Source organism: Lingula anatina, chromosome 2 (assembly GCF_051362555.1).
Source record: "Lingula anatina isolate TDL-2025a chromosome 2, LinAna3.0, whole genome shotgun sequence".
In the NCBI taxonomy this organism is placed as follows: Eukaryota; Metazoa; Brachiopoda; class Lingulata; order Lingulida; family Lingulidae; genus Lingula; species Lingula anatina.
In genome coordinates this window covers 13,192,821-13,219,528 of record NC_141768.1, presented here as the reverse complement: position 1 = coordinate 13,219,528, position 26,708 = coordinate 13,192,821, and the positions used below count along the sequence as shown (strand labels likewise).

General features: G+C 37.0%; 1 protein-coding gene and 1 long non-coding RNA gene across 3 annotated transcripts; one reads left to right on the top strand and one right to left on the bottom strand.

The window, feature by feature from the left end:
* Nucleotides 1–332: 332 nt before the first annotated feature.
* On the bottom strand, nucleotides 333–18,660 carry LOC106155642 (monocarboxylate transporter 13). Its single transcript, XM_087005339.1, has 6 exons — nucleotides 18,558–18,660; nucleotides 7,931–8,346; nucleotides 5,365–5,508; nucleotides 4,361–5,122; nucleotides 3,518–3,716; nucleotides 333–1,058 (listed from the first exon to the last, which is right to left on the bottom strand). Exons 2-6 carry the CDS (start codon nucleotides 8,313–8,315, stop codon nucleotides 1,034–1,036), a joined length of 1,515 nt encoding a protein of 504 aa, XP_086861465.1. The 5' UTR covers nucleotides 8,316–8,346; nucleotides 18,558–18,660; the 3' UTR covers nucleotides 333–1,033.
* Nucleotides 18,661–23,103: 4,443 nt separating this feature from the next.
* LOC106155599 (uncharacterized) lies at nucleotides 23,104–25,314 on the top strand. 2 transcript variants are annotated; one of them, XR_015332722.1, is made up of 3 exons: nucleotides 23,104–23,311; nucleotides 24,403–24,563; nucleotides 24,760–25,314. It is a non-coding gene; the product is annotated as an uncharacterized LOC106155599 (long non-coding RNA). The 2 variants fall into 2 exon arrangements; XR_001237629.2 differs by having other exon boundaries at nucleotides 23,122–23,311; nucleotides 24,403–24,558.
* The last annotated feature ends 1,394 nt before the right edge of the window (nucleotides 25,315–26,708 follow it).

Genomic DNA, 26,708 nt, shown 5'->3' with positions numbered 1-26,708 from the left:
TACTTGTAAAAAGAGTCCCTCGCATAATATAATCTGGACTGACATACAACTGAGTGTACAGCATTGAGTCCCCCACCTTTCAATTTCGGCATACTGATTTGTGTTAAAATGTTAAATAATATTCAGTATACTTAATCTTAGATTAAACGTTTAACACATACCCTTGTCAATAAAAAGTACACCAAGGATCACCTCCGATTCGTTTCACTTCAACTGATGACTAAAAGAACGTTTTTATACCTTACTTCTTAAAGAGTTTACAATAAACTGTGATTTGCAAGAGGTTTGAGCTTTTCAAAACAATCATGGAAACTGCACTGTATTTAAAATATTATTCTTTAAGATGTCTAATTATTATTTTTTATTTCAATATATAAAATGTTACATCTTTTTAACACTGCCTTTTGATATATTCATTCGGCACATCATTTATGTACTACACAGAGCAGTACAAAATGAACAATTGATATGTTATTTCCTGTTATTTATTACATTATTTATAATTAACTTCAACAAATACACATAAAATGTTTAAACATGCTTTTTCAAAGTAAGATATAATATCACTTTTTTCGAGTTATGTATCTAGTGATAATATAATATATATATTTCTAATGTACTTGAATAATTGTAATACTTAATATCATTCAGCTCGTTTAAACATTATGATATAAATGTATAAAAATCACATAAAAGCTGCATGATGTGTGACTTTGACAATATTTATGAGTATTTCAATAGTACAAAAGTTTATTTTCAACAATAATACAAAACTATTTTCCTTAATATTAAAAATAGATAAATTAAGTTACCTTAATGCTGTATAATTGAAACTTGGAAAAAAGATAAAAATATTTTTTGCATTATACATTCTTTACAGCATAACTAAAGGTAGATGAATAAATCCACCGAATGCCTCAAAATGACTGTTACTGACAGTGACCGCAACCTCATAAATCACGCTTGGTCTTATCTTGTATTGCATGGGAACCGCTTTTCTATTGCCGCCCATCGTGTTCATCGAAGGATATATCTAAACCGAAGATATTTGACCAGACCTATTAAAAAAAGGCATCTCACATAACCCACAGCAATGTAATAATGACAAGGCAGCAAAGCTGTCAAATGTACAGACAAAATAACAGAAAAAAGGATGCAAAAGAGGTCATTTTGCCAATTTTGATGCAATAATAAACAAGACCGTGGAACTTCAAAGTCACACTTTGAAAATGCCAATATGTGAAACCGTTTATCTGGCAGTAAGAATTATCAAACAGACTGCATTGCCTACTGAAGCTGTATTTTAGTCCCATGTTTCTTTCCTGTAAGTTTGAGAACAGTAAGTGACATGGTTTTTCTTAAATGGTCATCATGGGAGCAGTGCCCAAAATAGTTTTTTTTTTTAATTTTGATGCAATATTACATAATGTTTAACAGCATAATGACCATCAATTTTAATAATAAAATATTAGTATCATGGATATTCAGAAAATGTGACTAGCAAAGGTCTTCAGGCCCATGGAACTTCAAAGTCACAACTTGAAAATGCCAAAATGTAAACAAAGACAGCACTGTTCTGAAATTTTTTTTTTTTCATTTTTAACAATTTTTTAACATAAAACAAAATAAACAGTTTACTGCAATTTTTATATGATCAACTAAGAAAATTGATGAGATGGGAAAAATATCAATAGAATAGTGTTAAATGTCCAATTTCCTCCATTCTGAGATTCTGAACATAGTTAATGATTGAATCTGACAAACAGCAATGATATGAGTTTATTTCCATTTTTGACACTTTATTACACAATACATGATAACAAGTTTACCATCATTTTTACATAATCAACTTACAATGTTGTAAAGATGCAAAAATGTGAAAAAACAGCATAACTTCTAAAATAATGGCCCGATTATGCTGATTTTCGAACTCAACCTGCGTTTTAGTAAGATTGACCACTCCTGTGAGTTTAATGACAATTGGCCTATCTGTTTTTCTTATATTGTGTTTACAGTGTTGCATATATGCTGAAAAATGAAAAAACAGCATAACTACTAAAATAGTGGCCCGATCATGCTGATTTTCGAACTTGACCTGCGTTTTAGTAAGATAGATTACTCCTGTGAGTTTCATGACAACAGGCCTATCGGTTTTCCTTGGAATGTGTTTACAGTGTTGCATATATGCTGAAAAGTGAAAAAAAAGCATAACTTCTACAATAATGGCCCGATCATGCTGATTTTCGAACTTGACCTGCGTTTTATGAATATTCATCAGCTCTGTAAATATAAAGCCCAAAAGTAAAACTGCCTTCCACTTATCGTGTTTACAATGAAAGTGCACGGCACCGGCGACGCCGATGACGGCGACGACAGACGCAGGTGATGGCAATATGTACAGACACATCTATATATATATTTACTGTACTGTTTGAGAACAGTAAGTGACATGGTTTTTCTTAAATGGTCATCATGGGAGCAGTGCCCAAAATAGGTTTTTTTCAAATTTTGATGCAATATTACATAATGTTTAACAGCATAATGACCATCAATTTTTAATAACAAAATATTAGTATCATGGATATTCAGAAAATGTGACTAGCAAAGGTCTTCAGGCCCATGGAACCTCTAAGTCACAACTTGAAAATGCCAAAATGTAAACAAGACAGCACTGTTCTGAAATGTTTTTTTTTTCCATTTTTAACAATTTTTAACATAAAACAAAATTAACAGTTTACTGCCATTTTTATATGATCAACTAAGAAAATTGATGAGATGGGAAAAATATCAATAAAGCAGTGTTAAATGTCCAATTTCTTCCATTCTGAGATTCTGAACATAGTGAATGATTGAATCTGACAAACTGCAATGATATGAGTTTATTTCCATTTTTGACACTTTATTACACAATACACGATAACAAGTTTACCATCATTTTTACAAAATCAACTAACAATGTTGTAAAGATGCAGGAAATGTCAAACAAAAACTTTTACGTATCTTATTAGTTTAATAATGAGACTGTTAACATGCCTAAGAATTGAATCTGAGGAAATGTGAAAAATATGCTGAAAAGTGAAAAAACAGCATAACTTCTACAATAATGGCCCGATCATGCTGATTTTCGAACTTGACCTGCGTTTTATGAATATTCATCAGCTCTGTAAATATAAAGCCATAAAGTAAAACTGCCTTCCACTTATCGTGTTTACAAGGAAAGTGCACGGCGACGGCATCGGCATCGGCATCGGCATCGCCATCGGCATCGGCGACGACAGACGCAGGTGATGGCAATATGTACAGACACATCTGTGTCTGTACATAAAAATGTGTTGCTGCATTAAAGTATTCAATATCTATACATTTTTTAATGTAGTAATGAAAGCAAATTTATGAATTATTTATTGTCATTATGAAGCGTTTTAGAATACGCCCAAATAATAATGAAAACGATGAACTTAAATCAAATAAAAGACAATACAAAAGTAAACAAAACACCATACAAATTTCTACTTACACGACCTCATCATCTGCACAGACCTTCTCTGTCGGTGTCGCAAGGATAGTCTTTTCATCTCCCGTGGTTTTCTCAGTACTTTTTGTTGAATGATCCTCAAATTTCCATGGAATAAACATGATCAGTCCACTGAGTGTAAGGGACCCACCACCCAGGTAAAAAGATGGCTGGTAGTCGTGTAGACCGTCGTATAGCCATCCTCCAATAAATAAATATAAACTTATACGGTAATTATTGCTTAATTTTGAGCGATCTTTTAAGCATTTTCTCGAAACTTAAACGTTCAAAGAAATTAACTCATTAGTGGTGTATTTGGAACAAGTTGATCCGCGGACTAACAGAACCGCAAATTAATTCTTGCCAACCCACTTGGAAGCTTGCCGCTAAATCCCCAAATAGACACTGAATAGATTCCCAGCAAGCATTATGCGGTAAGATTTCAAGTGGGTCGGCCATATTTGATCAGCTCATCTGTTAGAGGGCATTCAGAACAGATGATCCGCGGACTAAATATGACCGACCTTTCATAAAAGGAAGCCGCTTAATCTCCATTTAACGGATAAAATTTCGGCTCCGAGTTTTAATTGCTAGGCCTCTGCAGGGACGGCGCGTGAGAACGATCAGGGGATTATAATCTTAAGTGGGTCGGCCATATTTGATCCGCGGATCTGTAAGTTCGCGGATCAACTTGTTCTGAATGCGCTCTTAGTTCGCGGACCAAATAGGTTGTTAATGACTCGTCAATAGGAAAGGTAACTTCCTACATTCATGTTATACAATTGCTTGACTTTAATGGACTATGGGAGTGCATGAAATCAAAATCTTGTAAAATTTAAAACAAACCTGCTACAGGAGCCCCCAGTATTGTCCCAATGCCTCCAAGCACCATCAGCATCCCGTAGCCAGCAGTCATTCTATGTTTTCCAACAATGCGTACTAGAACATCGGGCAACAAAGATCCAAATGGAGCAGTGAATAATCCATAGATAACAGAGCAAATAACCATTATTGCATAGTGACTGGAAGCTGGATAAAATAATGTAGCCAAACCAGCAATCACATAGGACAGTCCGTATAACAGGGTGACGTTGACGAAATGTAAATTGCCTACCACACCTGATAAAGTGCGTCCTATAGTGTTGGTGATTCCAATAATGGAGATGAGAAGGGCACTCTGGTCGTGTGAAAAGGACAAGGTGTCTGCAACGTGTGGTAAATGAACAAGAACCACAGACATCCCCAAACAGAAGAGAAAAATATTGGCAGTGAGAGCAACATAATTGAAATTGACAAATATGCCCAAGTCTAGGATTTTGGGTTTTATATTTGAAGCCTTTTCACATTCTGGCAGGCATGTTATATGTTTGGCAGTAGGAAGTTTCATGAGGGCACCACAAACAACGCTCTGTAGCATCAGTCCTGCCTGGATCAGCATGGATCCTCTCCAACCATAAAAGTGAATCAGATACTCGATCAGGTATGGTTGCACTATCATCCCAGCTCCTACTCCCGAGATACTTATCCCCATAGCTAGGCTCCTGTGGCGATCAAAGGCAAGACCCACAACGAACACGGTGGTGTTGAAGCTGAGCCCAAAGCCAAACCCTAAAACAAAGCCAAACGACAATATCTTATCATATTTCTGTACACATTAAAAATAATGCTTCTTTAATGCGCTTAAAGACTTAAAGAGGATATCTAACTGAACATTAAGCTTTACTCACTGAAGCGGACAAAAGACATATTTCATTTTACCTTATATTTAAATCAAATGCTCGAATGAGTATTGTGTATCACAACATGGGGTAAAAGAAACGACACGTTGCCCACGACCACGCAATAGATACCTGTTAATATGCCAAATGTAACATAGAGGTATGAAATACTGGTAGCAAAAACGCTGAGAACAAGACCTGCGCAGGCAATGAGACCACCAACCATAACAACAGCTCGGCAACTGAAACGATCTGACACGATGCTGCTGACTGGGCCTGAGAAATGCAAGGCTCGAGCATAAATTCATCAAATTACATTTGAAAAATATTTTGTGATTGTGCCGAGCAGCTAAAGTGAAGACATTCATTTTCATATAAGTAACTGCACTCTTGCTAAAAATGATGAAAAATTTTAGAAGATATACATAAATTTTCATTTCAAAGTTCTATGTGTTTTTTACTCATGACGTAGTCGCAGGTGTTTGCTGTTGCAAGCAAGTCAATATTTTTTGCACATTTGAAGGGTACCAATGCTTCCACTTAAAGTGGAACTTGGTAACTTTTGTGGATTTGGTGTTTTGCACATAAACAGAAGGGATGTTTGCGCTGGAATCAATCAAGGAACTGCCTGAAAAACTGCACAAAGCAATACAAGCGACCAGGTATCGTCACCGTAAAACTTCAATTTGGAAGGGCCGTATACCCTACCAGATGTTAGAGAGAAAATTGTAAGCAACTTCTCTGAGGGACACTGGCAAAAACGCACAAACAGACACACACAAAAAATAACAATTTCCAGATTATAAGTCAACAGCAGTACTAAAAACTCTTTTTGGACCAACAGAGGAAGAACAGTCGCTAGAAAAGCACCCGACAACTACATTGCCGAGTAATGCATCTGCGGAGACAAGTCTGGTTTTCTGATAAAGTGAGGTTTTCTTCATCATGGCATTGTTAACAGACTCAAGTTTGGTAAAAATTAGCTGAAGACGGTTAAACTGTGGGAACTGCTGTCCACGCTGATGGTTCTGTCCACCTTTGGGCTGCCATTCCTTATGAGGGTCAAACCAATCTGATGTTCTTCAAAGACGGCGTAGCTGCTGACGCCTACATGCACATGGCAGTTCTGACAACAGAAATGGTGCCATTTGCTAGAGCCCATTTTGGTGGTACCTTTCTGTTCCAATATAACAATGTTCCATCTCATCGTGCTTGCAAAACACAACAAGTCACCAATGACAAGGAAATTGAACAAGTGGACTGGTGCTTTTTTTCTCCTCATATGAGTCCCATTGAGCACTGTTGGGATGCTTCTGACCGTGCAGTAAGGAGGAGAGAGGTTTGGCGGACAAGGCGTTGTTGTCGAGGGGTGAGTTTATCTGAGCAAACAAACTGCATAAACTAAGTACCTCAAAAACAAGATTACGTCATCCGGGTTTTTGGCAACTATCTTACATAATGACTCAGCGATTAAATTCTTAATGGTTATAATATTGCCTTTGGGGGACTCTGCTTTTCTTGCTATTTTGAACATAACATTTGCTTTTCTCTGTAAATTACCGATAATTTATCAATTTTTTTAATCACCAGAAAGTACCCAAACGAAAAAAAAGTATGTATAATAACTTGAAAGTGGGGCATGATATTATAATAAAACAATAAGTCAAATTCTGTCCTAGAGTCAACTTACTGAAATCGTACAGGCAATATTCTTTAAGAAAAGTCCATCATTTTGAGCAAGAGTGTAAATAGTTAGAACTCTTCCGCCGCAGCTGTTGGCATACAGTATATCACTGAGGTATCTAGTGACATTGAACATTACAGATTAAATATTGACTTTTATACAATAAAGTAATATTTAAAAAATAATATTCGTAATGCATAATACATGTACAAAATTCTAAAAAAAAGGGACGCGCGAATAATTGATTATGAATATTGGTTTAAAGGGATAACAACTGTTTGTTTTAAAAAGCCGGTATTGCCTGGAGTAAACGGCGATTTTCCCAAATAACCAGTGGTTGATGAATCCATTTCGACATTCAAAGTAAGCCCATGATTTTTCTATTCTAAAATGTTTGGTTTTTGTAAAAATCTCTTGAGAGATTTTATGGAGGTATACATGAATATATGAATCTATCTATGAATGTCCATGTGGTCTGATGGCAAGCACAGATTCCAGAATAATTGCAATAGTCGCCGTTGTGGTGGGAAAATGAAATTCATTATATTTCTACGAGTTGTTAACAATATATTAATTGTGAAATAAGGGTGCATTCCCATAGATTTTAGATCGATCTATCTCCGTGGGTAGTCTCACTAGATTACAGTCAGATAATCTGGCTTAAATGTCCGTCCCGCCTACTACAAGCTGTAAGGGGGTAATTAACTTCCGTGCACGGTCGGCTGACTGCAATTTAGCGCGAACCCCCATTGAGTTAGGTCGATCTAGTGAGATCGATCTAAATCTCTGGAAATACCCTCTAAGAATCTCATACGAACAGTTGTTATTCCTTGAAAATATTGTTTCCTAAGTAATCAAGTGGTTGTAACTTCTTTTTCTGCAACTAATCAAATCTCGCCATCAATGCAGCGTGCTAACATCTGAATTACTACAGCATCTGTAGTCGCTGTTTAATCATTACATATACTTATATATTTATTTTTCCATAATTATAGAAATGTCAGTATTTGTTACCTGACAAACAGAGTATTCCGAAATTCAGTGACCCCACCCATGCAGTGGCGCCTGCACTTTGTTTGAAAACATGGAGAAATTCCTCGAAGTATACACCAATTGAATAGGCAAAGGCACAAACCCAAAAATGACTGGCAAAAGCGGCGCAAACAATCAGACACTGCCTGACCTTCCTTTCTTTTTCTCGTCCGGGTGTATCTTTTTCAATTGTGACCGAGTAAGCCTGGCACCTTGAACAAAATGCCTGTTTGTCATACGCTTTGTCATAGCTTGAAGGCCAATTTCGCTTGCCTCCTCTCACCATAGGTTCTGAAGCATGCAGTGAAGGCACTAGCGGTGGACCGGCACTGTTCGAGATTGATGGCTCCTCATCCTGTGGGTTCATCGTGACACCAGCGTCTCTGTTAAATGGGATTCTGAAAAGTGAATGCAGTGAATGTCATTGCTTTGAATTTCAAATGAAATGCACAAATAGAGCACAAACCTGTCCTGAATACGAAGTTGAAACATTTTGTAGTAAAAGGTATCTTTTTACAATAACTATACTTGCATATACAGTATACAACTGGTGCATCTGATATAAAAATTACAATAACAATAAACAAATAAATATGTTATCTAAGTAACAGTCATTGATGATAAAAACCCCAGGAGTATGCACATAAAAGTACTTGACAGTAAATAATAGAGATACTAGAAATCATGCAACAATGCCAACAGGTTTGCATCACGGAGAATAACAAGGGCTACATTTAAGATAGGCCTATAGATGTACATAAATCATCACTGCAGGTTACATAATAAGACAAGAATAATATTCACAATTTTCACTAAAACTAAAAAGTAATTTTTCGTTGATTTAGTTTTAGTACTGCCAGCCTCTGCGTCCGTACCTGTATGAAATCAAACAACAAGACCGCATTCATAATTCTATATATACAATATAGCTAGGCCTATACACTGAGCGTAAAGAGAATAGAATTAAGCATTCGATCTAAGACCTAACACGTACGTCGGTAAGCAGTACAAACTGTCCAAGCAGATATTACGTATAAGCTGGCCCTACTCGAAGTTGGCTTACGTACTTCTATTTTACATAAGTAACAGAACACAAGGATAAAAACACCCTTCCACGCATCAAATAGACGTATGTCAACGATAAATATGAAAATAACATACTCATTAATACGCGAGATTCCTATAAAAAGATCTGGCCGACAATCTTTTTTCCCACTTGCTTTCCTCGACCCGGTTGTCTATCTCTTTAAGGTGAAACTTTGTGTAGCGAAAACTAATGCAGTTTGAAATTAGGCCAACGTTCATATTAATAAAATACCGCATTTTTCCAGGTGCATCCGCACGCTGGTACTCAATAACTTATGACTGGCTTTAAAATGAAAACCAGGCCAGAGATGTTATATATTCCAGTACTATTTATCAGCAATATGACCTATTTCTATCCTGCCAGTCCGCCGAAGCGTGGACCTGTTTTATTCTCATATATATTTGCATCTATATATATATACCATCTAGTTTAAAAAGACATATTATGAAATGAATAACCCAATGATTTATTCACGCTAGTATAAAATCTGTCGCAAACAGAAATATTAAAATGAAATTCTCTTTTCAGCTTTGTGAATGACATGGAGGAAAGGTGTTTACATCTGGTATATCATTGGAAGTGACGCCAAAGCTTTAGGGGGTACTTATCCTTTGGAAAAGGAACAACAATGGTTATAAGCGTAATTTGTTAACCATTTGAGAACAAAAATTTAAATTTCCCTCAAGTGTGTATAGAAGGCGGAGAATGTGAAGAACAATATGGTGTCTATTTTTGATTAAACGCTTCAGGGATATCCTCCCAAAAGACAGGAAAAACATTGAAAAGGTTGATTTCACACTTTTGCTGGTAAAATCTGTCAATTTAAAAAATAAAATCCAGACACCATTTTGTAGGCCTTCTCAATAAAAAGACCCGTTTATATTTCATTTGGATTCTGTTTGAAACGTCCTAAAGGTACCTACCTTTAAGGCAACACCGATAGGTAACGCCATTTTTACATAAACCAAGGGTATTTAGTACACTCGACGACGTCAGGTGTCAAAAAGATATCAGATAGACACTTAAGTGCCTGTATATAAAAACTTTCCATCGACTTCTGAAACAGTATTAAAAATGAAGGTTCAGAACATCTCCACATGATTAAAATACATCTTTTTCGACAAACACCGCAAAGGTGAAATAAACTGAAAATGCTTTTTTCTTCATATTTATGAAGACGAATTCATTACAACTCTTTACTCAATACGAGACCAAAGGAATCAATCACACCTGTCGCATGGCCCTTGAAAAAAAGATACATACCTTCTTGTTAAATTAGTGCTCTATTTAGCTTGTAGTTACCTTCGCTTCTATTGTGTCTCTATAAATATATGTACAGAATAAGATGCTACCTGACATTTACCAGTTTATGTACGACTCATCTTTCCACCATTATCTACAGTCCTTTGTTGCCACGGAAATACCATTAGATGCTCCCTTTGAAGCTATCTTAATAAAGCACCTGAACCTGCGGGCTCCGGTAGTGCGCACCGGGACGCAGCAGAACTTTCAGTGAACTTTTGGTCTCTTATATAAATTACATTTCCCCCAAAATACACTCGTGTACACCTGCCTATTTTTACGTTAACCCTTTAAAAGCAAGACGTATGCCAGCACATTACGGACCTCCTAGACCACACTGGTTTCTTTGTAACCCTTTAAAGACTGCCGAAAGGCAAAGCGCATGTAGTATTGGTAACAGCAGGTTGCAGATAAACTGATAACGCTCCCTAGGAACTCGAGGGAAAACCCTTCGGACTGTATTCCTGGTATTGACCTGGGGTGGTTATACATCATCGTGTATTAGACTGGGTTCCCATAAACCTATCATACTAGCTGGATCGATCTAACTCCGGTGGGATTTTCGCTTAATTGCATTCAGTTTAAGCGATTTAAATGTCTGCCAAGCCCACTGAAGCTGCTAGGGGGTAATTAACTTCTGTGCACCCTTAAACTGAATGTAATTGAGCGAGAAACAATCGGAGATGGGTCGATCTTGCTAGGTCGATCTTGGTATGGGAACGGGGTATAAAAGTATTCACATGACGAATGCACTTTATTACCACAGATGAAGACCAGCAGATTGGAACCAATACAGTCAACATCTTGCAGTAACAAGCTAATGAACAATAAAAAAATTAATCGAAGAAAAATACCCACATGCTGTGATTGTACTACAAGACCCTAAAAATACTACACTTCTTTCTATAGTCATGTTGCTCTTCACTGAAGGTCGATCAGTTTCGGACCCAACAGCTAAAACTAATCTAAAACTTTGGAAAGTGCACTGACAACTTATTATATTAACATTTTCTCAATATATCCAGACAAACACCTAGTATTACACTCGAAAATTTACACAAAGAAATCAATAGCTTGCCTTTTCAGCTGATACCAAGTGTCAAATGCCTTGCACCAGTTTTCGAATAAAGAGCACAGGTTTGTTCAAAACTATAAGACTACTTGAAGATCATCAATAAAAGAAGGAAGAAGACAGCGATATTCTATTGTTACCCAGATCACTTGGCAGCTGAACTACTTAGCCTGTCACAATACAATATGCAGTATAAATAGTCCAAGAAATTGGTGCAGAAAAAAGGGTGAATTGTGCGTTTTTTACCTACAAGCATGAAATTTGCCACAGTTGTAGATAATGGAATTCTAAGCTTTTTTGGATATATGGGCATGTCTGAAAATTCCAGTATGGCCGCCAAATCCAATATGGCCGCCACAAATACTCTTTTAAATTAAAACATCTAATATATAGTCCTAAAATGGTTTAGAATATCATTTTATAGCTGGAAAATATCATGCTTTGAATGAATTATCAATATCCGCTTCTACAGGTGTATAGAATTCCAAAATGGCCTCCAAAAGTAAAATAAGCAGTTTACTTACGCAAAATATGCAGCAGTTTTGTAAAATCATCAAGCACTTACAATTACAAGCATAAAAATTGGCACAGTTATGTAGAACATGATTCTAAGCAACGTTGGATATAGGGGCATGTCTGAAAATTCCAATATGGCAGCCAATTTCAATATTGCCCCCAAAATACCCTTTCAAGGTGAAAGTTATTTGTATAGTCTTTTATAAAAATATCATTTAATGGTTAGAAAATACCATTGTATGTAAGAAGTATCAGTATCTGCCACTTAAGATTTTAAAATTCCAAAATGGCTTCCAAAAGTCAGCAGACCACAACTATTGAATTGTAATCACTCGTGAATAGGCATTTGGGCTTTGCAAACTACCTGTATGATCAGCATATTCCTACCTGTGCAGGAGCTATACTACAGATTTTTAAAAAAAACATCAAGCATGATACATTTATTATGTACTGAAAACAGTCTTTCTTTTGATAAACCAACAAAAGTAGTTTGACTTTTGCTCTGGATTCTCATTTAGATCAATTCCCAGTTAGCAATCTTCTTATATGGCACTCATGAGAGACGCCCCCTTTCTAAGAAAAAAAGTATCGTGCAAAATCCATAAAATGTGAAAGAAACACCAGAATAACTTAGCCTTAAAGAGGCAAATATAAAAAACTTGGGGTGTACCAATTTTGTCTGTTGGTTATGATTCTTCAGCTAGATCAGAGCATGGCGCTTCATCAAATGCTAATAAATATAACAAAAATGACAGCTAATCAAACATACAGGTCTCAACAATTTGGTGTCTTTCATTGGTAAAGTACTAAAAGCGGGGCACATTTGCACTCGATAATGTTATGATGTTATCTTGTGCTTCAAAAGTAAATTAGAAAAGATTCTTATTTAAAAAATTGGCTTTAGTACATTCGCAGTAATGGCTACTGAGAATTTAGTGAAAATTTATGAGCAAAGAAATACCTGTACCCCAAACAGAGGGCAGGTGTTGATATGTGCTGTATCCAAGAGTTGCATTGCAGACTTCACACTTCGTGCACTAAAAAAGAAGCACTGATAGGCGCCAAACTTTGGTTTTCATTTGATCATTTGGCAACTTGTTTAGTTACAAACTTATACTTTCAAAAAACTGAACATGAAAATAAAAGAATTAAAATCCTCCAGACAGTTAATACATACAAAACTTCAAAAAACGATGTATTCTGAGGATTACACCAAGAAATTAGTGCAATATGGACTTTGAAAGGTAAAAATTCATGAGATTTCCGGCATCATTGTCTCTGTGGGACAATCCAGAATGAAGCCATGAGGAGTATTCACTTACCCAGCTTACAAAATCTACCAGGTAGCTCCTACCACATCTGTTTGTAGTTATGTGTGCAGTTGCTAACTGTGGTGAGGGGAGTCAGAAGCATTGGAAGACTGGTGCTATAAGGGTTCACACTAGTAACCTACATCTACTAATATGCCCTTCCACACTTTCATATTCCTATGGACCGTCATGCATGTAAACTGAGTCAGAAGCATTGGAAGACTGGTCCTATAAGGGTTCACACTAGTAACCTACATCTGCTACTATGCCCCTACCACACTTTCATATTCCTATTGACCCTCATGCATGTAAACTGATGCTTTCTGGTGTTAAAAACGACCAATGCCTCTTGGTATTTTGTTGGGGAAAGTGGATTACATGTAGAAGCTTTAGCTTTAAGGATATACTGGGAAAGCTGAGGGAAACACAACTACTAGTAAAGCTAGGCACACATTAATGAATGAAAATTATTTAACCAAATAAGTAGAAATTTCGGTGTAGCTAGCTGTTATCCTCTGTTGAGATATTGTCCATTTACTTAAGTAAAAGGTTGACCGCCCATAAAATGTGCAACACTTACTTGATAAAATAACTTTCGTTAATTTGAAACTTATTTGTGAAAATACCTTGACATTTTCCTATCCTTGATATTTATAGAATTGCTGCATGTGGTGTCACAACTAGACCAAAAAGAGTCCTGTTCCATTTTTTATGGTCATTTGGGTCTAAATGTAACTAAAGGAGCGAAAAACCAAAAAAGAGTAAAGACTGTTGTCAGTCAGATTATATAGTAGTCTTTTTTTACTTTAAAAGGGTTTTAGTGGCCATATTAGAATATTCAGACATGTCATTATTAACAAATTGCTTAGAATCCTGTTCTGTACAACTGAGCCAATTTTCATGCTTGTAGTTTTAAGTGCATGATGAATTCACCATACTGCTGCTGTGAGTGGCCTGTTTTTCTTATTTTTGGAGGCCATTTTGGATTTCTATACACTTAAAGAATCAAATATTGATACTTCATGCATACCATAGTCTTGTCTAACCATAAAGTGTTATCTTAAGTTATTATAGGATTATATATACTTGAAGTTTTAATTTGAACGGGTATTTGTGTCGGCTATATTGGATTTGGGGGCCATATATTGAAATTTTTAGACATGCTCATACATCCAAAAGTGCTTGGAATCCTGTTTTACAACTGTACCAAATGCATGCTTGTAGTTTTTGATGAATTAACCACTCTGCTGGATATCTTGGATTAGTAGAGTGCTTTTTATTATTGGCGGCCATTTTGGATTTAATACACCTAAAAAAGCAAATATTGATTCTGAATTCATACCGTGGTGTTTTTTAACCTTTGAATGATATTTACGCCCTTAAAAGACTATATACTTGAAGTTTTAATTAGAAGCCGTATTTTTGGAGGCCATCTTGGATTTGAAGGCCATTTTTAAATTTTCGGATATGCCCATACATCCAAACTTGCTCAGAATTTCATTTTCCACAAACCTGCCAAATTTTATGCTTGTAGTTTTAACTGCTTGATGAATTCCCCATTCAAATGGATATCTTGAATAAATGGTCTGCTTTTTTTACTTTTGGCGGCCATTTTGGATTTAATACACCTGAAGGATTCATACCATGGTCTTTTCTAACCTTTATATGATATTTTAAGTCATTAGAAGACTATGTACTTGAAGTTTTAATTTGAAAAGATATTTTGGTGGCCATATTGGATTTGACGGCCATTTTGGAATTTTCAGACATGCCCATATATCCAAATTTGCTTAGAATTTTATTGTCCATAAGTGTGCCAAATTTCATGCTTGTAGGTAAAAAATGCACAATTTTTCACCAATTTCCTGGACTAAAAGTGGTTTTCAATTACGAAGACCGTCCACTAACCGTGATACCGAGTGCAAAAACAGGACCAATACGTTTCGCTAATTCAGTTGTTGAAATTTATTGGTATTTACTCAAATAATTTTTACTCAACGTTTGGCCTAGGCAAAAAATAACATATAAGGGGATGAAGGGGGTTTAAGGACATACTCTGAGGCAAGCGAAAGTCACATCTAACACACTCCCTCCCTCACGAAGTCGTGTTACATCAAAGTAGCGTAGGCATTGGTGGATATATATACGGCTATGTTTTGTACGGAAGCGTGTAAGAGTCACAACACCACACACAAAACTCACAATCAGACTCACAATTAGACTGATCCGAAACCCACACAACACTTGCTTTTTACTTTTTATTTTTGTTTACGTTGCCGCGGCGTAGAACGAAAAATAAGCTTCTTAATTACTACTGCGAAATGTCTAAAAGATGCAATGCCCTGATATTTTGCTTATTCAAAGACCACGACAAAACTTACAGCTGACAATTTACGATTTAAATATCAATATGAGCATTCAAAGTGGGCTGGGAGTTCAGAAACTAACCTTACTCATTAATATTGCTAGAATGGGTATTGTCAACTGTGCTCTCCATAAAGGTTTGATAAATTGAAAAAATAAAAGGGCTTGACCATGTTTGCCAATTACTCGGTCTGCTAAGGAATATAAACAAGTGTAGCCCTCAATATCAAACCGTGTCGGACTGGTTCTAAGCAGTCCGCTCACACTGTCCCTACTAATATAAATAAAATGTTCATGTACTTGTACTAATGGATCTGCATTCCACCACATAGACGCCCGTGAATGCCGTGTTTTTAGCTGCGAGCCTTAGCGTATAGTAAATAACTAAGCATTTGGAGATGTCGTTGTAGTATTTTTCTCTTTGATCCACTTTGGAATAAATACGTAAGTGTCCAGTACAAGAGATGGTCTAATAAATAACTAACTGTTTCCTCAATTCCTTTTTAATGTTTAAAGTACATGTGAGTTTGAACTAGTTTTAACCGGTATGTCGACCCTTGGATAATTAAGCTGTTTTGCGGCTTTCGTATTATTAAATTAACATCTTTTATTCGCCATAGGTCAGATTGACCTTCTGAACCATGGTTGTGTTTCTGCTTGAAAGGATGTTACAAAACCTACATAATACATGTAAAAGACGTGCGGGCCTCAATAAACTTTATGAAGAATAGTACTTTCTTCTGTACATTTTAATCGATTAAATTCGCGCTGGAGCTAAGAAAGCATAAACTGAGCATGAGTGATGCTCTGAACGTACAGTATACGAACTAGTTTCAAGTAATGTAGTAAACAGAAGGATCGATAAAAACGGTGTATATAAGTACTCTGCATTGCTTTTTATTATAAAGGACATATCCCCCACATATTTCACCCCTCGTAGACGTTCACAGACCAGTGTGACCGTAAGTGTGAAAGTGTGTGTGTGTGTGTGTGTGTGTGTGTGTGTGTGTGTGACAGAGAGAGATCGAGAGAGAGAGAGAGAGAGAGAGAGAGAGGATGAGTTGGGGGGGGGGCACGATCTTTTTGACAGGTAGTGCCTTCATCTAATGCGAGCACACAGAAAACGAAATAGAAAAAATGATTTCAGTTAACACTTACCAAGGTAGGCCTATATCTTCACCAGAGCTATTTGTAAGAAAGGTGGAAAATAGTCTTGCTTCATACAGACCATGCAGTGTGTGTGTGTGTGTAGTCAGAGATGTGTGTACTGTATACTAGTAACACAGGGAGATAAAACGGTCCCAAGTATCGGATCCAGGTCTGAATCCAATATGATATCTGCACATCTTTAAAAAAATGAAAAGTGAAAATCTAAATTGCATACAACTAAAATTCAATGAAAACGTGAGGAACAACAGCATATCTTATCCTTAGAACCGCACATTTATACAGAAGAGAAAAATATTCATGACATTATCAAGTCACCTTATTATATTGTTAGTCACATTTTATTGCTAACGCTAAGGGTATCATATTGCAAATTTTACTAATTAGTATCATATATATAGTGTGCCTGGGCAGAGTAATATGAGGACCCTCACTCCTCGGCCTTAGTTGAGTATAGGAAACATACATGTACAAGCTAATGTGTTTTACACCAGGGTTGAACAGGGGCTGAACAAGTGCTCATTACAACGACGATGTTAAAGACAGCCAGAAATATATGTTGACACGTGGTAATATTTTATTGATTATCGTTATGACTTACATTTCATGTTTACCGAGTTACTGGTGGGAGATCAAGCATGGGGGGCTCAACAATTCGCTACTTTGCCTTTTCTAAGGATAGCTGAATTTTGGTTGCTATTTCAAGGCTTATATTTGTATCTGTGTTTACAATATATAAGAATGAATAAACAAAATTATCCTGATCTCATTTTGACATCTTAAACGTAGTATGATCAATAATAAGTTAGTACGTAACATGTACTTTTGACTGCACTACAAGTGTCTCTCTGTTTGTGTGTCCTTCGAATCTGTCTATGAAAAGAATATATAACTGTATATAAAATATCACAAAGTCGACCTCGGTCTTTTATATGCATGTTTTGTTATTATCCATATAAATCTCCGGAAGGCATTTTCAAAACATTTAAGTTATCGCTCAAAACACATGTTGAATTTACAACAAGATTATTACTATGAATATCAGTCTTAATACATTACACACCGATCCCTGCATAAAACAGATACATTAATTTCATTGCTGTTTAGCTACTAATACACGATTTATTGTCACTTGTCGCAGATGAATATCGTTAAGGTTCTAATTAATGGTCGGTATGTGTTTTGCGGTTCAGTTAGATGGATCGTGACACTATGTAGATATAATAGGCCCTTCCTTCACATATAAATAATTCAACTTGCACCCAAACATGTACAGTACATGTAGTTGGCAGAAACACATTCTGTAGTGGGATTCCGCCAGTGTTGTTTGCTTGATTACAGGTCACATATCAAGTCAGTACATGGCATTCTGTTTGATATTGCTTTGCTGCTTCAAAGGCGATTTATCAACTTCAACATTTAAAAGACCGTTTCAACCCAATGAGCATGGGTATAATCATTAACAAATGAAGCATGACCTTTACCAGCAAAACGCGTAGCCTGACCGCCTGCCTATAGTGTAAATAAAAACACCAGTGCAGTCGGAGTTGATATTCACTGTACTGTAACGAAGAATGACGTGGAATTAAGACAGGCCAGGAATATAAACATTAATAATTCACTGTACCTGTGGGTGTACGTGTAGTGCCCGTTTTACAAGTACGGTTAAGCTAGCTATTAACTTAAGGACTCTGCTTCTGCTACTTGAGGCATAAAATTTTGCCACAAACCCTGCTTGTTGGCCTATTGATGTCATAAATGCATAAATAATTGTATTAACAAAATACTAACTTGCAGTGGTGGATTGCAGTTGGACTTGACGACGGGGTTGCCTGCAGACGATACACGGTGGTGGGTGGTGCACCAATGCAAAAGGCTATTTCAAATTCCCGGCAATCTCTGCGTTTTTCCTCTCATGTCCTTGAAGCAAAACGGGGCTTTTCAAAAACCTACATGTTGGATTTAAACGAGATGCAACGCTTCTTTGCGTAAACTTGGTTGAATGTTCGGATGTTTCCAGAGCCCTCCCTATTTACGGATGTAAATTTCTCTTTTCCCAGCGATGCCTCGTTTTCAGCCAGATGGTAGGGTTTCTAGTACTGAAAACGAGGCTTTGGCCTGCTGAGTGTACTGAGTGAACGCTTTTGATCGATCCGTTTGGTCACACACCAAAGAAGTACAAGCAGATGGAAAAAAACGCCTGGCCAGGCACTTGTTAATCTGATCCGCGTCGTTTTCACTTATCAACCCGTTTGATGAACGCTGCAAAAATAATTATAAGAGCATTTATTTCTAATCGGATGAGAGGGTGTCCATCTTCTCAAAGGGGTTCCCTTTGAAAAATAATACAAGAAATATATTTTCACATCGTTGAGCTCATTTCTAGGTACCTGCTAGCGTTCAAGGGAAATGCAACCTTATACTTGGTTGTTGTTTGGACAACATCTCATCTTGACATCTGATATGAATATAACAGTATGAAAATATGAATCACATATTGGCTGGTCATGGTAGTCTACATGTAGTGCTGGTAATGTATTTGATAATTTGCTAGCACAACACATGCTGCCTGGGTTGCATGCTCCCCAGGGAAGTGAGATCGTTTCAGGATTCTACAGATGCATAATGACCGGGCAAAGATCGTATAGCCAACTTTTATCGAGGTAAACGTATGCAGGCTGTAAATCCACTCCGAACTATAGTGTGTATGTTATATAATGGAGCAGGAATACTGTAAATAAAGATATATACACGTTATACATAACAGAAACATTTCTAAAGCTGCATGCTGGGTTGAAATAATCACAAATTTCCTGTGCATTATTTGGCAAGGATTATGCCTATATACATAATGACAGCTGATGATGATGATGATGATGATGAAATAATACATATTGTAATTAACAGATATTGTAAAACCACGGATCCTATTGAAACATAGATTTGTAACGGTTTTTGGGAGTGAGCTCTAGCAGCACATCTGAACGCCGTTTCAGTAAATGTATATAAGGCATATACTGTAGGTAGGTCGATGATTCCGTCTTTTCAGATGTTTGATGGCCCCTCCATTCAGATGATTGTGTAATCACCTGGATTTAGCCGTAAGAAGGCTCAAAAGAAGCAGCGGTATTGCTGATGTATGCGCTGATGTATGCTTGGGTATTTCCTATTACACATGTATATTGCCTTTACCATGATAACTTTTTGGAAAAGTTCCACTCTTTTTGTTGGTACAGTATTTTGCTTTGCAATACTTTTTACTAGGGCACACAACCACACACCAACATATATCATTCAAAGTAAGCCACTGATGACTCGACTTAAAAAAAACACACACAATTAATTAAACATGGCTCAAACTAGATTTGAGCAGTTTCAAGTAAATAACAGGTAATTAATTTTAAAAATGTCCACTTTTGTTGTGGGTCGTAATCACTTTGACAAAAAGTGGATATCGTGAGAGCAGACATTTTTACCTCAACCTTGATCCAAGTCTCAACTAATCCTTTGATCTTAAAACGGGGAGAAAACTAAGTAGGAAGTGTACATTACTATTCAAACTTCAGATGAGTAGATTTAAGAGGTGTGTCATTTAAGGAGTGTTTTTGTACTCTCGCTCCAAAAAGTTGTGTAACTGTCCATCGAACAACAAACAACTTTTTGGAATTTTTTTTTCAATACAGAGGCTTGTCATTTGCCTGTGCAGTTAAAGAGTTTTAATTCAATTTTTCAAAATTAACCCGTCCAAAAATATCCGGTATGGAATCGAAAACTACTAGTATCACATGAAAAATACACATTGGCCATAATTTTTTTTAGGAAGTGATTCTTTTACAGGACTTTGCGTCCATCGACAGAATTAATCATATTCAGTGGATCCAAGTTAAAGGCTTCGGTTAACATATATTGAATAACTAGTGACATTACGCACGAGACCCATTACATTTTGTTCGATGATGAATGCAGTTATGCAAGGTTATTTTAATGCGTTTTGGTCAAAATCGGTAGGAAAGGGACAGGTAACAGTGGATCCATAGAGGTAAACTAAGTTTAAAGCGTTCTACTTGGCGTCATATTAATCAATTGCTATCACGTCAAACAGAACACCTGCAGTTTAGTTTTCGTATTTTCCATCAGGTATGACTTTGATTCATATTAGTGTTTCAAAATCAATAGAGGACTGAATACAGGTCTTTCAGATCATTTGGAAGACGTTACATAATTCACTCATTGTGCGCTAGGAGGGTCTTATCGCTATTAATTGTCTCTTTTCTCCAAGTGCCCTGCCTCTGTTTAATATCGAATCCCACCCACGGCGCATCTCTCGGTCAAAAGTGACCCTTGCATAAATAGCCTTACCGGTATCTGATGATTTTTGCCGGGATGAAAGCATCTCAGTTTATCATGTCCTGTAGGTTCAGTGTATCGTGGGGTGTCGACAACTGTATGTTATTTCCGTTGAAACTAAACTAAAAAAAAAAAGTTGTGCTGAAAACTTCTTTTGTGAAAACTTCTTTTGTGAAATGCGGTAAATAAATGACCTGAAGATGTCAGGACTACCCTATAACTGATAGTCAGTTATCTTTTTTAGTGCCTTTAAGTTGGGGTGATGCAGGTGTTGATAAAACCAGATAACAGTAAAGTGAACTAAACGTAGACCCCATTTCCATAGATTTTAGATCGATCTATCCCTGTGGGGAGTCTCACTAGATTACTGTCAGCTTATCCGGCTTAAGCGTCTGTCCCGCCTACTGAAAGCTGTAAGGGGGTAATTAACTATGGTGCGCGCTCGGCTGACTGCAATTTAGCGTGAACCCCCGGGAATTAGGTCGATCTTAATCTAAATCTCTGGATCGATCTAAATCTCTGGGAATGCACCCATAGACCCGATATCACCCTGAGCTTCAGAGCTAACTTGACATTAACCTTTTCACTGTAGCCTATCTCCATCGTGTCAAGTAACCTCTGACGAAAATAGTTTGACCTATTTTATATAAGCCAATCGAATCCATGTTTCAAAATTTTTCACCAAAGTTTGGTGAAAACGCTGATTGGTTGATCGTCAATCGGCAATCCTCGGCTGATTCCGCAAGCTCCATACTAACAACATAGTTAGTGTCGAGTGCGGAGACATCCGAGTAGTTCCGAGTGGTTCCGAGTGCATAACCGTACACAAAGAAAGCATGGAGATTATCGGAATTGAAACCAGAGCAGTATGATGCCCTGCATCATTATCTACTGAGGGATGATGTATTTTGCGTGCTGCCCACAGGTTACGGCAAGTCCCTGATATTCAGCCTTATCTTTGATTGGTCCGGATTTGACCAAAGCGCGCTTTGACTCGTTCGCGTTCATTGGCTAGATCGTTCAATGAGTCATTGAGTGCGGGATTTAAATTTGATTGGCGGGCGGCGGGGGCACTCGAATCTGGTCAGAGGTTACTTGACACGATGGAGATAGGCTACAGTGAAAAGGTTAGTGTCAAGTTAGCTCTGAAGCTCAGGGTGCCCGATATGCACTTGGTTAAGTATATATATATCGAGTTCGCATCTACGCGACCGTCGCCTGTGTTCCTTAGCTCTTTTAAGGAGTTGTATGAGACTCTGGTTCTTCTGAGGCTGCATTACCAAGGGACGTGTGGACATTAGTTGAAAAATGCGCCCCAAATTCTTCCCCCACCCCCCGAAATTTCCTGAATTGTAAGTTTGTGAGTGCATGTCTACTTGCGTGCAAGTATATATGTATGTGTATGTGCGTCTTTGTGTGAAAGGCATTGCGAGCTTGCGTCTATTGAGCTCTCAATATGTATGGGCGGGTCTTGGCAGCTAGTTCGGTGCATAATTTCATATTTCCACTCATTTCGAATTAAAAAATGTGACGCTGAATTAATCACAATATTATGTCTCATTGTCACGGGCAGGTATATAGGCTTATGTCAGCTCTCCTGCCAATTCAACCCTAACCGAATAATAGCTGTGGTATTCCATGTGCTTGCAAGATGCGATTGCTTTTGTTGCGACAGAGGGTTGCGATTGTTTCTCATTTGATTTAAACCTCTCTGGTGTTCTCAAACGACGATGAGATTTTGTGATACGTCTTAGGTAAAAAGGAGAAAAAATAGAGGTACCGAAAATGAATTTTTTATTTTAGATACATTCTTGCTAAAATGGTGAAATATGCAAAAATTATACAAATCAATGGTTTCGTTAAAAGTGCGCGCGACGGCATCTGCAGTTTTTTTTAATGTTTCATCATTGTAACAAGAATGTATTCATCAAGCAAAATCTGAAGAGTCTGACGAGTCAGTCTACCCCTACAAAATAATTAAAAAGGGAAGCTAACAAGACCATCTGTATTAACCTACTTGTATGGTACATGTACTATAGTCCTACACAGCAATAACCAGTGACGCTATATAAATGTGTCACCGGTATAAATACATGGAGAATAATTGAATACACGTTTGTACCAGCATATAGCCATATGCTTAGCAAGCGCTTAGGCGTGCTGTGAATTGCGACAGAAAGGGGAATACCGAAATGAAGGTAAGGAAATGAATATGTTATTTCCCTGTAATCAGAACTGTGGATTCCATCAGGCAGAATGCGCAAGGGAGATATGAGCTATATGTATTCTCCGTACCTTTCTAGGCGAAACCATCCATGAATTCTGTCCCTTCCTCCCTTTACAAAACACTTTTGCTTTCATGTACATATATCCCATACTTGTAGAGGGTGAAGGGATAGTTTAAAGGTATACCATACACGTTTCAAAATTTCCTCCAGTCAATTTTGTATGTTTACGTATCTTGAAAAGCTACTTATCTGTCCAATTCAGAGCTTAAAGATGCATATCAAGTCAACTTTTTGCCACAAAAGCCAACCAAATGCCAGCATACATGTATAGTAAGTAGTATAACTAAGAGAATTACCAAAAGGCATTGTTTAATTTTACCTGAAAATGATGTTTGAACTGATTTTTCTGCTAGTATTCTATGCTGTATGTCAATGGGGCAGAAAAGTAGGTCCCGAAAGTAGGTTAAATTTTTGACCAAAAATTTAAATAAAGGAGCATGCAGTCCTTTAAGCTCTTTTACGGCTGATCGAGTGATCTATTTAGTTTATCCCTTCGCATGTCAAATTTATTCAAGTCGTATAAGAAACTAGTAGAAGTGGTTTGTATGTGTTACTGGGAATCCACGCTCCACCGATGCTCTGTTCGTACGTACCTTTAAAATTTAACAACCTTTCAAATAAAAGCACTTGATATCGATATCGTTATTTCCTTCTGAAATGTCAGGCAGGCAATGGGTCCTGAATGAATCACGATATTCGATACAAAATATCGAATTCAAGAGCAAGGACAGGTAGAGCAATGATTCTTGAGTAAGAGGATTTTTGTTTTTGAGAAAATTTAGATTTTGCGCAAAAAAATCTCATATAGATACCTTTTAGGCCAATACCTTGATTTCTTATTGAAAACTGAATAAAAAAAATGAGGTACTGGGATTATTAGGCATTTGATTGGCAATGAGTTCAATTATGTTGATTTTGTTTGGGCTAACTTTTATTATATAATATATTTTAAAAAGATGCATAGATATGTCTGCATTCGTTTTAAATACATTAATTTCTAGGCGAACGTTTCAACCTCCGTCGTATTTATTGGTTTCCTATTGCTTTTGAATTTGGCGCCCGAGGCAGAGCCCAAGTACACTGGCAATGAATTGTCTCAAAGCAAGACACCGTCTAAACGGGTGATAGCAATGCCAGCACCAGAGCCGCATCTACCAGTGAAGTATTATGTTGCATATTTTCTACCAGTTCATATTAATAAATAAATGCACATACACATACATTACATACATATACAGTTTAAGATATCGATACAGTATATATATTTTTTCGGTAAATTATATATATATATATATATATATATATATATATATATATATATATATATATAATTTTTGTTAAAACGATTTTTTTTCTAGAGCCCTAAACCCATAGCCAAAAGGCGACAGCTGACACTCAAGATAGATTGACTAAAACCCAGATCGATGACGAAATGGTCCAACACCCAAGGAGGCCTAAGTCAATATTGAGTAGATGAAAATATTTTAATAGATTACAATAGCTGGCTAGTTTTCTTGTCTTCCGTGGTGGGTTGTGGTCTTAAAAAGAGGTCAATGACTTCTTAACTGAAAGTAATAAACGTATCGCCGCAAATATGTTTTAGTCGATTTGAATAAAATTTTAATTCAAGAGAAAATGTGTTGATTAATTAATTTTTGCGTGAAGTTTTCGTGTATCTGTCCTGTTATACTAGTCGTTCTCAATAACAACGAATCGTCAGTAAATGAATAGAGACTTCACACCGCTCCGATCAAATCAATCACAGCTGTTTGGTTTGTCGAAGTTGGAACACAGCTGGATGATAGAATGACCAGTAAAATGTTTCTGATATTAGCGCTGTATGGATAGTTTTATACATGTAAACTATCTATTGTACATATATCTATAGGCATGCATCTTTGGGATAAAAATCTGTTGATCCCAGGGAAGGTGTTTTTGAAAATAGAATTTTTGAAAAATCTTTCTGGGGTGTTTGCCTTTTCCAACCATGAACTTCAACAGCTTTACCTCCAACCAATCGTTTTGCCTACGATCCTGGTAGCTGTACATAGGTCATCTTCCAAACAACACACTGTATTAGTGCATTAGTGCATTAGTGAGTACTGGTACCATTGCTTAAAACACTGATAACCCCGATAGAACAGAGATGTTTTTACCAATTTCCATCATTGGCCATTATATTGTTCATACCAACCACGAATGCTAACAACTTTTAATGGCTACGAAAATCATATTCAAGGAGACTGATAATGACAACAGCTCCTTACCGTTTTTATAGTTTGTGTGTCGTGAACGTTTTTTTCCAATTCATGAAAACCTTTAGATTAGGCTCACATTATTCTAACTTAAAGTGCGTGTCTCTAGAATTAGCAAGTAAGCCATATAGTTATCCTAATGACGCATATTATAATAAGGCATTGTCCACAGTAGTCTTTTTCATATTGGTTCTAAATGGATCCATAAGTTAATATGAATAAGGTTTTAGATGGACTGTGTTACAGACACGCCCTTTGTTCACAGGGGTGACAAATTATTGCACCATTTGGCTTGAAGGTGAACAACAGGTGGATTGTTAGGTTTTTCAAGTTATGATCTTTACTACACGTTTATAGAAAATTGCTTTGCCCTTTCACAACACACGCTGTTTTGTCAGTATTAACCTTTTGTAGGAAGGGCGCGTGTTTTCAATCTCAGTTATCTTCTGGGGGCTATGTTGACTCAGGCTCTAAAGATACCACGCAATAGAGCATTTTTAGTAAATGGACAGTCCTTTGCCATTTGATTTCCAATCTAATTTCACAGGTTTTCAATGAGGATTCTTTTCTGGTGATTGAGCAGGATTCTTTTCTCTTGATGTCATGGCGGTAAAACCACTCTCTTACAGCCCTGGCATATCTGTTCCAAAAGATGTTTTCTACCGATGGTTAAAAACGCCTGTCGTCTCTGGCACTAATCTTCCTTGGGCGGTCACTACGTGGTGCTTTATGGGTATCGCCACTGTACTCCATCCTTCTACAAATCCCGCATACAGTCTGAACAGACACACCATATCTAGCAGATATTTTGGACATCTATACCCTCCTCCGTCGGAGATAGAACTAATTTTATTTCTTCATTTGTGAGCTCCCGCACATTCAATATGGTAGAAACTTGACAGCCAAAAGGGCGTTAAACATTCGATGACACCCTCTATAGTGCACATGGATGAAAATTCACCACTGGTTACGCGAGCGAATCAATTTTTAAGAACGCCCCCTCCCCCCAGGTCACATAGTGCACTATTCACATATATGGTCAATACTTTTGT

Coding starts and splice junctions, on each gene's coding strand:
- LOC106155642 (XM_087005339.1), bottom strand. CDS start 8,315: ATGAACCCACAGGATGAGGAGCCATCAATCTCGAACAGTGCCGGTCCA. Junction 5,123..5,364: donor TACATTTGGCATATTAACAG/GTATCTATTGCG, acceptor GCTTTGTTTTAG/GGTTTGGCTTTGGGCTCAGC. Junction 3,717..4,360: donor ACTGGGGGCTCCTGTAGCAG/GTTTGTTTTAAA, acceptor TATTTATTGGAG/GATGGCTATACGACGGTCTA.